This window comes from Pongo pygmaeus, chromosome 5, assembly GCF_028885625.2.
Source record: "Pongo pygmaeus isolate AG05252 chromosome 5, NHGRI_mPonPyg2-v2.0_pri, whole genome shotgun sequence".
Lineage (NCBI taxonomy): Eukaryota > Metazoa > Chordata > Mammalia > Primates > Hominidae > Pongo > Pongo pygmaeus.
The window spans coordinates 28,129,521-28,145,803 of record NC_072378.2 but is presented as its reverse complement, the minus strand read 5'-3'; the positions used below and the strand labels follow the sequence as shown (position 1 = coordinate 28,145,803).

Here is a 16,283-nt window from a genome sequence, read left to right as displayed (position 1 = left end):
TTGAGAAAGGGTCTCACTCTGTCATCCAGGCTGGAGTGTACTGGTGCGATCATAGTTTTCCCAATTGTCTCAAATATGTCTTTTTGCAATTGTTTTGTTCTTATTAGGGTCCAAATAAGGTTTACCATTACCATTACATTTGGTTGGTAAGTCTATTCAGTCTCTTTTAATCTATAGTTCCCCTTTCTCCTCCAAATGTTTATTAATGCCATTTATTTGTTGAAGAATCTAGGTCTTCCTGAGGTAGGAGGCTGGACTCAACTTCAGAAGTGGGACTGACACCAGGCCAGATTGAGAACTAACCAAAACAGGGAAGAGGGAAAAGCACCTCTCTGTGAGACATGCTCAGCAATGTGCCATGTCAGTTTACCATTGCCATGCTACCCCTTTCCATGGCAACAACCTGACGACCAGGAAGTTACTACCCTTTCTCTATAAATTTCTGCATAATCTGCCTCTTAATTTGAATATAATTAAAAGTGGGTATAAATATGGCTGCAGAACTGCTTCTGAGCGACTACTCTGGACACGCTGCCTATGGGTTAGCCCCGCTCTGCAATGGAGCAGTACCTCTGGTGCTGCTGTACATTACTGCTTCAATAAAAGTTGCTAACACCACTAGCTCACCCTTGAATTCTTTCCTGAATGAAGCTGAGAACTCTTGATTCATACATTTTATGAAACAAGCAAAAAGAAAAAAAAAGAAATAAAAAAAGGACCCTCCTGGTCTATGCCCCAATTTGGGGGCTCACCTGTCCTGCATCATCTGTCAACCCAGATGGGATGAAGACAGCAGAGACAGTGGAGAAGGAGGCAATCAGCGTTAAGGCAAGACAGTAGTAAGGCGGCGAGACAGAAGAGATGATCAGTGATCAGCAGAGAAGTGGTGATTGGCGAGAGATGATGAGAGATGGTAGTCATCAAGACAGCAAGAGACCAGTGAGAGATGGCGATTGGTGAGAAGGTGAATGGAGAGATGGCAAAGCAGTCTGTGATTAAGGCTGCAATAGCTCTAACAATAAAGAGCTGCCAACACTACAGAGCTATAACAGTAACCAGAGGCTTTGTTCAGAGCCATCATTTTCCCTGACAGGTGGAGCCAAGTAGATGTGTAAGCAGTCATAATGCTGCTGCCTCATATAGGACCCAGTGCTCCAGCCAGCAGGTCAGTGGGTTACCAGTCCCATCCTGGTCCACCATGTGACAGCTGAGCCCACCTAAGCTGAGGAAATCTGGAGAGACTTTCACCTGGGTCCCATGTGAAAGATCGGTCAGAGCCTTTTGACTCTTGAGGATAAGTGAATGTTCCCTGTGTTCCCCTCTCCGACCCCCTAATATCGGGTAAGATAGGAAGTAAAAGCCTTTGGATAGGTGGTCAGTTAAAAGTCCCCTGTTTGAGTGCCTTGAAGCACATCCATGCCACATCTTCGCCCAGTTATTTCTCCTCTGACTCCATTTTATTGCTCCACCAGTCATTTTTAGTCCTAAAATATGTTTTGTTTTCAGTCTTTTTTTTTTCTTTTGAGACCGAGCCTTGCTGTCACCCAGGCTGGAGTGCAGTGGCGTGATCTTGGCTCACTGCAGCCTACGCCTCCCAGGTTCAAGTGATTCTTCTGCCTCAGCCTCCTGAGTAGCTGGGACTACAGGCGTGCACCACCAGGCCCAGCAAATTTTTGTATTTTTAGTAGAGATGGGGTTTCACTATGTTGGCCATGCTGGTCTCAAACTCCTGACCTCAGGTGATCCACCCATCTTGGCCTCCCATAGTGCTGGGATTACAGGTGTGAGCCACCATGTCCAGCCTCCATGGGATTTTCAGTATTTGGTGAGGAGACCCTCGCTGGCTGAAACTCAGGCACTCCGGGTTTTGGTATTTTTGGCTGCCCCAGCAGATGCTCTGGGGTTTTCAGCATTGACATGCCCTCTAGGATTGTGGATTACAGTCCCTACCTCTAGGGAAATATTGGTCTCACCTTTGTCTGCTCTAAAGTTAGAAGTTACTTCCCTAATAGCCAGTTGCAGTCCCCTTCCTTCATGCTGACTTATAACTGCCTTGCTCCAGCCCTCTTGGCTGAAGAAGCTGGGAGTACCCAATCCCCTGGCATGACAGCCAGCCACCTACAGCAGTAAACAAGTGGCCACCCAAACATTTTTTTTCAGTGTCTCTGCTAGTAGGTAGGTTCTCCAGCAAGTCAGGGCCTCCAAGGTTTCCCCTTGGGCAACCCCTTTTCCTTTCTCCCTTCCACTGTCACCATTTGTTTAGCCTCACTCTGCATAACCCTTGCTGTGTGCAAAATTTAGGCTCAACATTCTACTGTCCATTCATAGCTCAGCTCATAATGCACTTTCGTAACACTTTGCTCCCTCCATTCATGCCTTCTTTGTAGAACAAAGTGAGAAATTAAAAGGGAAAAGTAACTAGGCATTTGCTAAACTTAGGCTAACTAGGCCAGGTACAGTGGCTCATGCCTGTAATCCCAGCACTTTGGTAGGCTGACATGGGTGGATTGCTTGAGCCCAGGAGTTTGAGACCAGGCTGGGCAACATGGCGAAACCCTATTTCTACTAAAAACACAAAAATTAGCCAGGCATGGTGGTGGGCCCCTGTAATCCCAGCTACTTGGGAGGCTGAGGCATGAGAATCACTTGAACCTGGGAGGTGGAGGTTGCAGTGAGCCGAGATTGCGCCATTGCACTCCAGCCTGAGTGACAGAGTGAGACTTGTTCTTAAAAAGTAAAATAAAAGAAACTTAGGGTAACCAAAACGCCTGTAGATATCTTCATTAAACATGGGGACAATGGCGAGCATCCCAAGAGACTCGCCACTAGGGTGCCTTTTAGACAACTGGAGTAAATTTAAACTAGAGAAATTATTTTAAAAAGAAACTCATTTACTATTGCAATAATGTTTGCGTTCAATACAGACTGGCCAACCAACAGATCTGGCCTAGGCATGATTCTTTACATCGTAGTGATATTTAACAATTAGTTTTGCTCTGTAAAAAGAAAGGAAAATAGAGATCTCTTATGCACAGGCTTCTATGGCTCCGTAGTGGCTCACGTTACTTCCAGACACCAGAAAGCCACACCTAAGGGATCCTCTCCAAGCAGCTTCCCCTAGAAGGCCTATGCCCTCTCTGAAGTCTCCTTAATCCTATTCTGAGAGTAGTCCCATTAGTTTTCTAATGAAGGATTCTAACTCAAGGTCATCAGGCACCCCTTTCCCTTATCCAACTAGCCCCAGCCTTTACCCCTCAGGGCCCAAAAAAGTAAGCCCAACCAGGACCACCAGGAGTAGGGCCCCATATAAGCCCCTAAAGTCAAACCTATGTCCATTGCAGGAGGTAGCTGATGGAAATGGAGGAACACTTAGAGTACATGGGGCATTGTCTATCTCTAATTTGGGTTTATACAAGGAAAAATTTCGCCAGTTTTCAGAGAATCAAAAAAAAAAAAAAAAGGTTTAGACATTTTACCATATTCTTTAATTTAACTTGTCATGACTTGCAAGTATTTCATTTCCTTGCTGTGCCATGAAAAGAAAAAAGGTAAGGAAAAATTGTGTGGTTAAGCCAGTCATTTATGACAAGGTTATAGAAATAACTCAGGGAAAATGAGAAAATCCCACTCTATTTCAGGGTCATTTTGGTGAAACACTCAGGAAGTATACTAATGCAGACTCAGACTCCCAAAAAGGACAAGCTCTCCTAGGTATGCATTTTCTTACTCAATCTGCCCCTTATACTAGGAGGAAGCTACAAAAAGCAGCAATAGGACCTCAAACCCCTATGAGCCATTTAAATATGGCCTTTAAAGTTTACAACAATAGGGACAGGACAAAAGAGATTTAACAATAGCCAAAAAGTGCAATTATTAGCAAATGCTTTAAGTCCCCTGACCCCTGAGGGTTACCCATCCTGAAATAGCGTCACAAGATGGGTGTCTGGAATGCCCGGAGAAGAGCCCCTGACTTGCCAGCCCCAATGTGTAGGTTATTTACTGGCCAAACAAGATGGAGTCTGTGCAATTATTAATAAAACCTGCTGCACATGTAGTAACAACTCTGAACAGGTTGAATTTAACATTCACAAGATCTATAAGCAAGCTACCGTGTTACATATCTATAATAAGGGCACTGACCCCAACTATATCTAGTCAATTATCAGAAGTGCCATCCAAAGTCTCACCTAGTTTTTATCTCTCCTAGGACCTTTAATAGCCATCTTGTTATTACTAATCTTTGGCCCTTGCTTGTTTAACGTCTTTATAAAATCTGTGTCTTCTAAATTACAACAGATCCAGATAAAGAAAATGCTGTCACAGGGCTTCCAACCCATCCCATCTACTGACCCAGAAAATAAAAGCATCCTGCCTTTAGATATGGTATCCAGAGTTTTACTCTTCCAGTGCTAGGCAGGGCCTATGCCCATAAACTAAGCAGGAAGCAGTTACAGAAGATGGACCACTGCCCTTCTGCAGCCCGCTTAAAATTAAGAAGGCATATCTAATCTCTGAGGGAGGAATGAGGTAGGAGGCAGAATTCAACTCCAGAAGTGGGGCTCCAACACCTGACCAAATTGAGGACTAGCTAAAAGAGGGAAGAGGCAATATCACCTGTCCACCAGACATACCCACCAGTGTGCAATGTCAGTTTACCATTGCCATGGCAACACAGGGAAGTTGCCACCCCTTTCCATGGCCATGACCAGGTGACTCAGAAGTTAACACCCCTTTTCTAGAAATTTCTGCATAATCTGGTGCTTAATTTGCATATAATTAAATGTAGGTATAAATGTGACTGCAGAACTGCTTCTGAGCTGCTAGTCTGAGCACACTGCCTAGGGGGTAGCCCTGCTCTGTAAGGAGCAGTACCTCTGCTGCTGCTGTACACTGACACTTCAATAAAAGTTGCTGCCTAATACCACTGGCTTGCCCTTGAACTCTTCCCTGGGCGAAGCAAAGCATCCTTTTGAGCTAAGCCCTAATTTTGGGGCTCACTTGTCCTGCATCATTCTGTTCTATAGAATGTCCCACATGCTGGATTTGGCTGATTTTTTAAAGTGTCATTTAATTCCTTAACTCTCAAACTCACCTGCATGTTGGAATCACCTAGGAAAGTGGTGGCTCACACCTGTAATCCCAGCACTTTGGGAGGCTGAGGTGGGTGGATCACTCGAGGCCAGGAGTTCGAGACCAGCATGGTGACGCATGTCTGTAATCCCAGCTACTCGGGTGACTGAGGCACTAGAATCACTTGAACCCAGCAAGTGGAGGTTGCAGTGAGCCAAGATTGTGCCACTGCACTCCAGCTCTGGGTGACACAGCAAGACTCTGTCGCAAAACAAACAAAAACAACCAAAAAATGTTATTCATGCCTGAGTCCCATCCTGTGACATTCTGATTTAATTGATCTTGGTTGCAGCCTAGGTGTCAGGATGTTTTAAAAGCTCCCCAGTAATTCTGTGTGACACAGAGTGTGAAAACTGCTAACTTATTTCTGTAAATATTAGGATCTAGAAAAGTACTTAGATTCAAGTTCACTTATAAGGATACTTCATGGGCAGTGCCCTCTACCTTCTGTGGTAGCTCATCAAGAGAAAGATATTTTGTAGTATTTTTCATTTGCAACAGTCTTTGGGACTTCTCATTTTCTTATGTTATTTCCTAATCCTTGGAATGTAGAGGCACAGGCAGAGAAAGAAGAACTCAGGAAAGTACTGACATGATATTTTTTCCCCTAATAAACTACTGAACTTGCATTTTGTAGTTTCTCCATTCCACTGGGCAGAAAGGGGCTTACTGAAGTGTCCAGTCAAATAACTTACAGTCAATTATGGCTTAAAATCGAGTCCCATCTAGCTCAAAGAATTCTCAGGGCTTTCTTCTATTATAGGATAGGCCTAGTTTATCACATGCCAGGCACTGTTCTAAGCACTTTACACAAGAGTGCTCGCAACATTATCTAATCCCTAGTAATGCCAACAACATCCCTATCTACTATTACTTTCCCTGTTTACAGATTGGAAAAGTCGGGCACAGGGAGGGTAAGCCAGGATTACACAGGTAACCTGGCTACCTGCATATCTAGCCACTGTGCTTGACTGTGATTGGGGGCTGGGAAGAAACAGGAAGGAAGAAAGTAGAAGAGAACGGGGTCCCTGAAGCCAGAGACTAGAGAGTTTCTGGAGGTGGAGAGCAGCATAAGCCTGATTGCCAGAGAAGCAGCCATGGAATGTGCAAAGTGGTGACTGGGGGAGTGGGACAGTGTGTTGAGGATTAGTGGGAGGTGAGGGCTACAGTCAGGGTGGGGAGGAGTAGTTTGGCCTTAAGGAGGAGGAAAAAAAGTGACAGATTAAGGGGGTGAGTGGGGAAGGACCAAGGGCAGCCACTGCTCACTCCAGGCAAGTGCCTGGTGATGTGTTCTGCTGCCTTGATGTTTCTGAGAGAGACTAAAGGTCCCCCTGCCAGGGTTCTTAGGGCTATGGGGAACCCCTGCTTTCCAGCTCAATTTTAGTGTCAATTTTATGCCAACTGCTTAAGCAAGCTTTACATAGGAAAGAAATATGAGCCACAGCGGCATCCTTCCAGGATTTAAAGGCTCAGTCCTATTTCTTATGATCCAAGGTCTGTCATCCTTTCCTTCTCTTTCCCTCAACTGCCTTCCCTTGCGTGGAGGTAAGGACAGGGTAGCTAATGGGTTAATTCGGAGACAACCACCGAGAGAAGCTTCCTAGAGAGCCCAGGAAGTGGCCTTAGTTCCTATCGAGGTTTCCTGTGCCCCAGCCTCAACTTCCCTCCTATGTCTGGAGAGTGATCACGTTCACTCCCAAAGACATCCTTTGGTAATACTTACTGTGGGATTCAGAGTGGGGTGCAGAGGACGACCCTGCAAAGGCACGGACTATAAGAGAGATCTGTGCAGCTGCGCCTCAAGGGGTGTCCTGGGCCCCTGGGCATGAGAGGAGGGGGACCACTTGCAGTTTTACTGGAAAATTTACCACCTTTCCAGAATTCTCCGAAGATATACAGGTCGCAACTAGAGTGAGACCCGAGTTCTGCCTTGGGTCAGAATGGCTAGAGAACCGAGAAAAAACGCAGCCCTGGACGCCCAGTCTGCAGAAGACCAGACGGGGCTCCTGACCGTGAAGGTGGAGAAGGAGGAAGCCTCCGCCTTGGCGGCGGAGGTGAGCGCACCCTGCAGCCCTGCTCGCGGCCCCGAACGCTCCCGCCAGCGCTTCCGAGGCTTCCGCTACCCGGAGGCTGCGGGTCCCCGCGAGGCGCTGAGCCGGCTCCGAGAGCTCTGCGGACAATGGCTGCAGCCTGAGATGCACAGCAAGGAGCAGATCCTGGAGCTGCTGGTGCTGGAGCAGTTCCTGACCATCCTGCCGGGGAATCTGCAGAGCTGGGTGCGGGAGCAGCATCCAGAGAGCGGGGAGGAGGTGGTGGTGCTATTGGAGTATTTGGAGAGGCAGCTGGATGAGCCGGCGCCGCAGGTAGAAAGAACAGGTTTAGTATCTGAGCGCTGTGGTCTGTTTCCTCCTGAAATCCCAGATCGGAGTGAGGGGCATTCCTTTAAGATCCAAGAGTTCTTCATCTCTTTTTGTACTGTGAGCCTCCTTGGCAGTAAGGTGAAGTCCCTGGACTCCTTCTCAGAATTATATTTTTAAATATATAAAGAAATTATCAAGGATTACAAAAGAACACAACTATATTGACATACAGTTAGCAAATAATTAAATTTGTATTAAAGTCATATATATGGATTTTTATTACTGCACTAAATAATAAGACCTAGGGACAGGGCTTATAATTGGCAATTTCAAAATGGTGATAAGCATCTATTTGCCTGGTTGTAATGTGGTGTGAAAACATGTGCAGGTTTTGTTGGTGACAAAGTCCTGGGTACTGCTTATGCTACCTTGACTTGTTGCTTCCATTCATAATTGAAGGAAATGTTAACTCTCTCTTAAAGATCAGTAAAAATAAGATTAGTTTTTGTCCTGTCTGAGTTCATGCACCACTTGAGAGAAAGTCCATGGACCACTGGTTATGAACCTCTGGTAGAAAGTGGGCCGATTTTTACCTCCATGTTCTTCCCTATTTTATGAGGGACTGTTTCCTCTTTGCATCGTCCTGTGTCCCTGTGCACACACCTTCAGAGGACCTGTGTGGCCAAATCTTCTAACTGGTGAGCTGGATACCAAGGTTCTTGACTTAGGTCTATTGCACGCAAGCCCTGTAGCAGTGGGAAGTCATTGCAAATCTCTTAGCTTCATTCTTCATAAAATATGTGGGAAATTCTGAGCTGCACGTGAGACAGTAACTTGAAAACTGTAATTTAACTATAAATGTCTGGAAGGAAACCTGCTTTTAATGAGGACATAACTATGTGCCAGGCCCTGTGTTAGGTGATTTCACATACTGTGATCTTATTTACTGGTCTCCAAAACCTCATAAAGTAGAAATTATTATCCTCATTTTTCAGATTAGAAAATATATTAGTATTCTTTGAGAATTTAGCACCAGTGTCCAAAGGGTTTTCGTAAACACACAGATGTATATAATGAGGGAGCCTAGAGTAATGGTAAGAACACGGGATCTGGAGTCATTCTGTCTGAGCTCCCATCCTAGCATTGCCACTTATTAGCTGGGTAACATGGGCAAGCTGCTTAAACGCTGTCCACCCTTGGCTGGGTGTGGTCGCTCATGCCTGTAATCCCAGCACTTTGGGAGGCTGAGGCAGGCAGATCACCTGAGGTTGGGAGTTCGAGACCAGCCTGACCAACATGGAGAAACCCGGTCTCTACTAAAAATACAAAAAATTAGCCAGGTGTGGTGGCACATGCCTGTAATCCCAGCTACTAGGGAGGCTGAGGCAGAAGAATTGCTTGAACCCCAGAGGTGGAAGTTGTGGTGAGGTGAGATCATGCCATTGCATTCCAGCCTGGGCAACAACAGTGAAATTCCGTCTCAAAAAAAAAAACAAAAAAACAAAAACAACAACAACAAAAATGCTGTCCACTCAGGAGAGAGGTTCAGGGCCACATCTCCATTTTCAGCAACTTATCATAAAAATCCAAAATAATAGCTCATAGGGTTGTTATCTATATTAATTGTGTTAATATCATAAGGCCTGTAGAAACAGTGCCTAGAAAATAGAAATCACTTGCACATGGAAAACATAGAAATGTTGGGTAGATAACTAAAAATCGTGACTTCTAGGTTCCCGTTGGTGACCAGGGGCAAGAACTGCTCTGTTGCAAGATGGCACTATTGACACAAACTCAAGGGTCTCAAAGTAGCCAGTGCCAGCCAGTGAAGGCTCTGTTCAAGCATGAATCTCTGGGATCCCAGCCCTTACAAGACAGAGGTGAGTATTCTCTTCTGGGTTGTATTCTATAGACTTCATCCAATTTCATTTAAGGATCACCTAAAAGATCCATTTACAGTTACTTTATATACTCATCACAGAGAGACTATTTTAAGACTGAGACTAAAAGAGAAATTTCACACAATGGTGAAAAACTTTCCTAACTAAACTAGGACATAGTAAATCTGATTTTATTAAAATTGATGTCTAGAAAGAATCAGTTTTTTAAACAACATGGTGATCTCCATTCATTAAAGATATATTTAGGGAGCCCTCATCTATGGTAGCCAGTGTTGTAGGCACTGGGGAGAGAGCCACCAATAAGACAGAATTCTTGCTTGGATGGAGCTTACATTCTAGCAGGGAGGATAGCAAATAAATTAATAATATAATTTTAGATATTGGTAGGTGCTATGAAGAAAATAAGGCAGAATTTGTAAAGCCAGCCAGAACATTCCAGAGATAGTAGGACTACTGCAAATAGAAGAGTGTAAATCTAAACCCTGTAAAGTCTGTAACTAGAAGAGTGAAAATCACTTAATAGGAAGCAGCTGTGTGTTCCATGCTGTTCCTCATCTGCTGTGAACAACTGGCCCGATTCCTAAGACATACAACACTTGGACATGCCATCCAACATGCAATCTTTATTTCTCAGCAGAGTTTCTGGCCTAAACCAACTTATTTTCTGCCCCTTGCAAATTGACTTATTGTAGGGAAACCTAAGGTTTCTTCTACTTCTGAGTCTGAGCAAGTTCTATTTAAGCAGTCTTCCAGTCTTCCATTGCCTCCTTTCTGGACCCAGCCTTATTTGACTCCTCCTAGTTTTTCTTTTTCTTTTTTTTTCTTTTTTTTTTTTTTGAGATGGGGGTCTCACTCTGTTACCCAGGCTGGAGTGCAGTGGTGAGACCTTGGCTCACTGCAACCTGTCTCCCAGGCTCAAGCAATCCTCCCACCTCAGCCTCCTGAGTAGCTGGGACCACAGGCCCATGCCACTACACCTGCTAATTTTTTGTAATTTTGGTTCAGACGGGTTTCTCCAGGTTGCCCAGGATGGCCTCGAATTCCGGAACTCAGGCAACCCACCTGTCTTAGCCTCCCAAAGTGCTGCGATTACAGGGATGAGCCACTGTGCCTGGCCTCCTCCTAGTTTTTCATACCTGAAGTGGAAAGCATCCTAATATCTACTAAAGACATTTTAACCAAAACGAAACAAAAACAAAAAACCCTCTTTACTCCCCATCTCCTAGCAAAATTCAAAACCCAAAGGTCTTCAAATGGAAAGCTTTGTTATGTTGCTTTCATTTCACCACTCCTACCAAGGATTCTGCACGTGGTTTTTGTATATCTGCAGAGCGCACCAGACTTCTTTCGGCCCTAGGGCTGGAGCTGGTGGGAATCAGGCATTTTTGAAAGGAACACATTCTGTATAAACTTATTGGCAAGAACTTACTGCCCCAGTTTTTGAACTTGGATTTTGCAAGGTGGGGAGGCTGAATACTAGGGTAGTTCTCATCCAGAGCTTCTTTCTTTCTTAGTTCTCCAGGTTCCTGGGCTTGCCCAGGGAGGGTGCTGCAGAGAAGATGCAATGGTAGCTTCCAGGCTCACTCCAGGGTCCCAGGTGAGCTGGAGCTCCTCTCCCTCCCCAGCACCCCATACCTTTCACTACTGTTAGGCTCTGCATTAAGTTCCTCCCTCCCCGGTCCTACCCCACCCCTATCCTACATCTACATGAATTTGAGTTTTCTCATCTATCCCAAAGTTGCATATAATTGTCCACCTTCATTTTGGTGCCCACCTAAGAGGACTTTCCAGTTTCACAACAACCTTGGAGTTTTCTTTGTACTTCTCAGATCTTTCCTCCTACATTTCTTCGGTCAGCCTCTTCCTCAATGTGATTTTTTTCCTTCAACAAGGGCAGTTCCACAAAAGCAAACTGAAGGTTTTGTTGGGATGGTCATTCTGTTTTGCTTTTTAAGATATAATAAGCTGTGCTGTTGGTGAGGGATATAAAGGCCTGGCCCTTGCCCTCAAAGAACTTATACTTGAAAGGTCAGATAAGGCATAGTATCTTGAAGTTATTTATATTACAATATGAACAATCTTTTCTCAACCTAGATTTCAGTTTACTACTCAGCCTTTCCTGTCCTGCTTGAAGATCTCAGTGTTTGAGGCTGTGTAGTATCCTTTTTTTCCCCTAATTTTTCTCACTTCAGTCCTAGATTTCATTGTATTTTTGAAGCTATTAATGTAAATGAACCCCCACTGTCACTTTGCCAAAGCATACTGCAAATCTTTTGAAAATTTTGGACATAGTTCCATTCCTTTTGCTGCATTGACCCTTGTCTTCCAAACCATTTTACTTTCTGGACTGTTTAGATATTTATATGAAAGTACTTATCCTAAAATGCATGTAATATTTCTTTCATTTAGCAGGTTTTTTTGATTAAGATGTTATTAGAGATAAAGCTAAATTGGTGTAGGTGTGCCACACTTGATCTTTTTTAAAGAGCCTCTTTAAAGGGGATGTTCATTCTTTGCTTTGGGGGTAATTTTGGGCAAGAGAAGCTAGTTAGGACTATCTATTGTTTTAGGGGTTGCTGAAAATGGAAGATGTGGCCCTGACACTCACTCCTGGGTGGACACAGCTGGATTCATCTCAGGTGAACCTCTACAGAGATGAAAAGCAGGAGAACCATAGTAGCCTGGTCTCCCTTGGTAAGACTGAGACACTAATTTGTCTTAAGATTTCTTGGCATTCTTTGCGTATTAGAACCTATTGGGCTGTTAGAAGCTGTTGAGCCCCCATTATGTTTGGATTCAGAATCACCATTCCTGAAAGCCTGTTACTGACTACTACCTCCTTACTCCTTTTGACCTTGCTTTCTCCTCTGCCATGCCAGTGTTCTAGTTAGGATAAGTGGGGTGAAATTGACACAACTCCTTGTACAGGTCTGGCTCATAGGAGATGCTCAGTAAATGTTGATGTCTTCTTGTTGCTATCCCTGACTGAAGAGGAAAGCTGGGGGGCCTCTTCAGGAAATGGGCCACGGATTCAGAATGTGAGAGCCAGAAGCAACCTTAGACATCAACTACAGACCCTGACCTTAGGGGTGAGGGTGCAGAGGCGTAGATTACCTCACTTGTTTGAAATCTCATAGCTTATTTGTGGCACAGTAGGGGCTCTCAGAACTCCTAGCGCCAATGCCAGTTCTGTTTGAGAACTTTGCCTCTGCCTGGGGCACAGTTAGAGATGACGACCCATGTCATTGATTCATCACCAATTTCTAGTCTTTGCTTTTGCCATTTCTTGCAGATGCTTCAGAAATCCTTCCACTTGCCCTGTTACTATCACCCTCTGCTCAGCTCTTTCAAAATCTAATCCTAGGTGCATGGCCATGCCTTACTATTCTTAGAGCTTAGAACCACCACATATGTCCCCTGCATAGTCCTGGGTCCTCACCATTTTCCCTCCACTCCCAGTTTGTACCCTTCCAATGGCCCCATTCTCATTCTCAGGTCTCCTTCCTCCCCAGCACCCCTGTTCTCCCCTTTTATTCCCGTTCTTATTCTAGCACTTAAATCCTCATCCTGGGCATATATAGACTTCTGTAATTCTTGCCTCCCTGGTACTCATCACAGAGCTTTCCTCCCACGGGAGGGCATAACCCACAGTTGCCGGCCATTTATTGTTTCAGGTGGTGAAATACAGACTAAGAGCAGGGACTTGCCTCCAGTCAAGAAGCTTCCAGAAAAGGAGCATGGGAAGATATCATGCCACCTGAGGGAAGACATTGCCCAGATTCCTACATGTGCAGAAGCTGGTGAACAGGAGGGCAGGTTACAAAGAAAGCAGAAAAATGCCGTAGGGAGTAGGCGACATTATTGCCATGAATGTGGAAAGAGTTTTGCTCAAAGTTCAGGCCTGACTAAACACAGGAGAATCCACACTGGTGAGAAACCCTACGAATGTGAAGACTGTGGGAAGACCTTCATTGGAAGCTCTGCCCTCGTCATTCATCAGAGAGTCCACACTGGTGAGAAGCCATATGAGTGTGAAGAATGTGGTAAGGTCTTCAGTCACAGCTCAAACCTTATCAAACACCAGAGAACCCACACTGGGGAGAAGCCCTATGAGTGTGATGACTGTGGGAAGACCTTCAGCCAGAGCTGCAGCCTCCTTGAACATCACAAAATTCATACTGGGGAGAAGCCATACCAGTGCAATATGTGTGGCAAAGCTTTTAGGCGGAATTCACATCTCCTGAGACATCAGAGGATTCATGGTGATAAAAATGTTCAGAATCCTGAGCATGGGGAGTCCTGGGAAAGTCAGGGTAGGACGGAAAGCCAGTGGGAAAATACTGAGGCTCCTGTGTCTTATAAATGTAACGAGTGTGAGAGAAGTTTCACACGGAATAGAAGTCTTATTGAACATCAAAAAATCCACACTGGTGAGAAACCCTATCAGTGTGACACATGTGGAAAAGGTTTCACTCGAACTTCATACCTTGTTCAACATCAGAGAAGCCATGTAGGGAAAAAAATTCTTTCACAGTGACTCATGGTATTCATGCCAACATTGGTGCTCATTTGTCACTGAACTGAAGCCACCCTGGAGCCCTTAATGGTTACAGAAATTGTGGACAAGGGCTTTATTTACCACTATACATCATCGGGTATTGGACAATGTAGTCTGGCTGGGATGATGAGTTATCTTCTACATTCCAGAAAGTGAATGGGAGAAGAAGTCATTTGATAGGAGGCCATGGGAGAGTGGTCTGGAAGTTGTAGGACCTAAAATAGTTTGTTCTCACCCAGTGGATTTAAATGGCCTTCTGGACTTAATTGCCCTCAGCCAGCACTTTAGGACATCTGGTTGGATGGCTCTGGTCTGGGGGGCTGCTGCTCTGACCATTCATTTTGCCTCTAATGAATCTTTCACAAATTGGTCAGATCCATGAGGTCTTTTGCTCTTCTTTGTGCCTTGTATGATAGGTGCTAATAAACATTTACTAAATGTACCAGTAAGATGGCCTTTGTAGCTCCAAAAATTTGATGTTGTCTATATTTATGAGAAATTTCTAACTCATGCCATTTGGGTTTATGTATTATTCTCTGAGGTTCTAGATTCTGGGTCAATCTAGTGTATTTGTTGCCACGTACATACTGTTTTCAGAATTTGGGTGGGGGAATCCATATTTCTCTACCATGATAGTATAGATGAGAAGAATGCCTTAAACAGCTTCTTTATCATTAAGACATTGTGAGACTGCTCCATCCATAGAACTTCACTGTTTAGTCAATGTTAATTATGTTAGTTTACATTAATTTTGCTACTCTTTAGGGGGAATCTTTCACATTCAGGTAAATAAAAACCAACTTATTGAGTTAGATCAAAATGATTATTATGAATTTTGAACACATTCTGTAACACTTACCATCTTGTTTCTTACCTTTTAGTTATCTTGGGCCTAACCAAGTACTAAGACGTCATCTGTGTCCCTCTTCCCCAGTTTATAGCTGACTGTGAATCAAGGCTTATGCCAGCTAAGCTTAAACTTTCTCCAGGTTCGAAGATTCATACCAAATATTTATAATTATTATTCATGGTTTCAAAACTGCCCTGTCAGTTGGGGACAGGAAGATCAGGTTAGAGGCAGCCTATGAGGATAGAAACTCACATCTGAGTGGTAGGAGAAAATGTATCTGTTCAGGCTGGGTGCCATGGCTTACACCTGTAATCCCAGCACTTTGGGAGGCTGAGGCGGGCAGATCACATGAAGTCAGAAGTTTGAGACCAGCCTGGCCAACATGGTGAAACCCCATCTCCACAAAAAAATACAAAAATTAGCCAGGCATGGTGACACACGCCTGTAATCCCTGCTACTTGGGAGGCCGAGGTAGGAGAATTGCTTGAACCTGGGAGGTGGAGGTTGCAGTGAGCCGAGATGGTGCCACTGTACTCCAGCCTGGGTTTCAGAGTGAGACTCTGTCTTGAAAAAAAAAAGAAAATGTGTCTGTTCACAAGCACATTGGGAATCCTAGGTATCTGATGAAAAAGACTGTACGATATCCAAAGTGTTGATATGTCAAGTCAAGGCTCAGTGCTGAGTTATTCACAAGAAATAAGATTTTTTTGATATCTTCTGCTTTCACCCAAATCACCCGCAATGCTTAAAGACTGATTTCTTCCGAAGTGCTCAAGTGCCTATTACCATCTTCCAGCATTGCCAGACTGTTATGAATCGATTCTGCTTCTGATGAAATCCCTGACCATGTTTTATTCAGTCACCAGCATGGTGTTCTTGTCTATCCTCAAATACCCTTTCTGGATTTCTGCTCTGAAATACCATAGGCAGACCAGACACTTACAAAACCACAGAGCTCTCCCTTTATTAATTCCCTACAATCTTTTATTGCCTTCATTATCTCCTTTTAAATTAATGCTAATTTAAAACTTCTTTAGCATTCCAAAGTTTTGTAGACTCTCCACTCAATCTTTTCTAGCCTTTTAAAATTTCTTTAAAATCAGCTTTATTTATTTCCACAAAGCTAGCCATTTCCTTTTCTCCTTTTTCACTTCTCCTAAATATTTGCTAAATAGCTCTGATTTTACACACTCAAACTCATTACAGACAACTCTATTCACTTTTCTGTGATATTTGTTTCTGATGTTACATTAAGAGATATATGTGAAAGCCTTTTACAAACCGGAAAGCATTGTACAAATATAACTTCCTGAGATTAACTAAGGACCACTGTGCCTCCTTTCACTCCTGTACCTCCAAGCCTAAAAGTCTTCTCTGTAGAGGAGGGAAATATTGTAGAAAAGTACTTTTCAGTGTCTGCTATGCTAGAAAAGGGAAGAAATAAAGCCTCTATTTGTGTGTGTGTGTGTGTGTGTGTGTGTGTA

The 16,283-nt window shown here is 44.1% G+C and overlaps 1 protein-coding gene across 4 annotated transcripts; it reads left to right on the top strand.

Moving 5' to 3' along the window:
- Positions 1-6,747: 6,747 nt before the first annotated feature.
- Positions 6,748-14,398, top strand: ZKSCAN4 (zinc finger with KRAB and SCAN domains 4). Of its 4 annotated transcripts, none has more exons than XM_054492055.2 (5): positions 6,748-7,184; positions 9,223-9,370; positions 10,906-10,988; positions 11,962-12,085; positions 13,066-14,398. In XM_054492055.2, exons 1-5 carry the CDS (start codon positions 7,071-7,073, stop codon positions 13,926-13,928), a joined length of 1,332 nt encoding a protein of 443 aa, XP_054348030.1. In that variant the 5' UTR covers positions 6,748-7,070; the 3' UTR covers positions 13,929-14,398. The 4 variants fall into 4 exon arrangements, with proteins under 4 accessions (XP_054348030.1, XP_063521979.1, XP_054348029.1 ...); XM_063665909.1 differs by having other exon boundaries at positions 6,748-7,406; XM_054492054.2 differs by having other exon boundaries at positions 6,748-7,493.
- Positions 14,399-16,283: the final 1,885 nt, after the last annotated feature.

What these genes read in the sequence shown, in the direction of transcription:
- ZKSCAN4 (XM_054492054.2), top strand. Translation starts at nt 7,071, where the DNA reads ATGGCTAGAGAACCGAGAAAAAACGCAGCCCTGGACGCCCAGTCTGCA. An exon ending in GGCTCACTCCAGGGTCCCAG is followed by an intron (nt 10,989 to 11,961) that starts GTGAGCTGGAGC and finishes CTATTGTTTTAG; the next exon opens with GGGTTGCTGAAAATGGAAGA. An exon ending in TAGTAGCCTGGTCTCCCTTG is followed by an intron (nt 12,086 to 13,065) that starts GTAAGACTGAGA and finishes TTATTGTTTCAG; the next exon opens with GTGGTGAAATACAGACTAAG.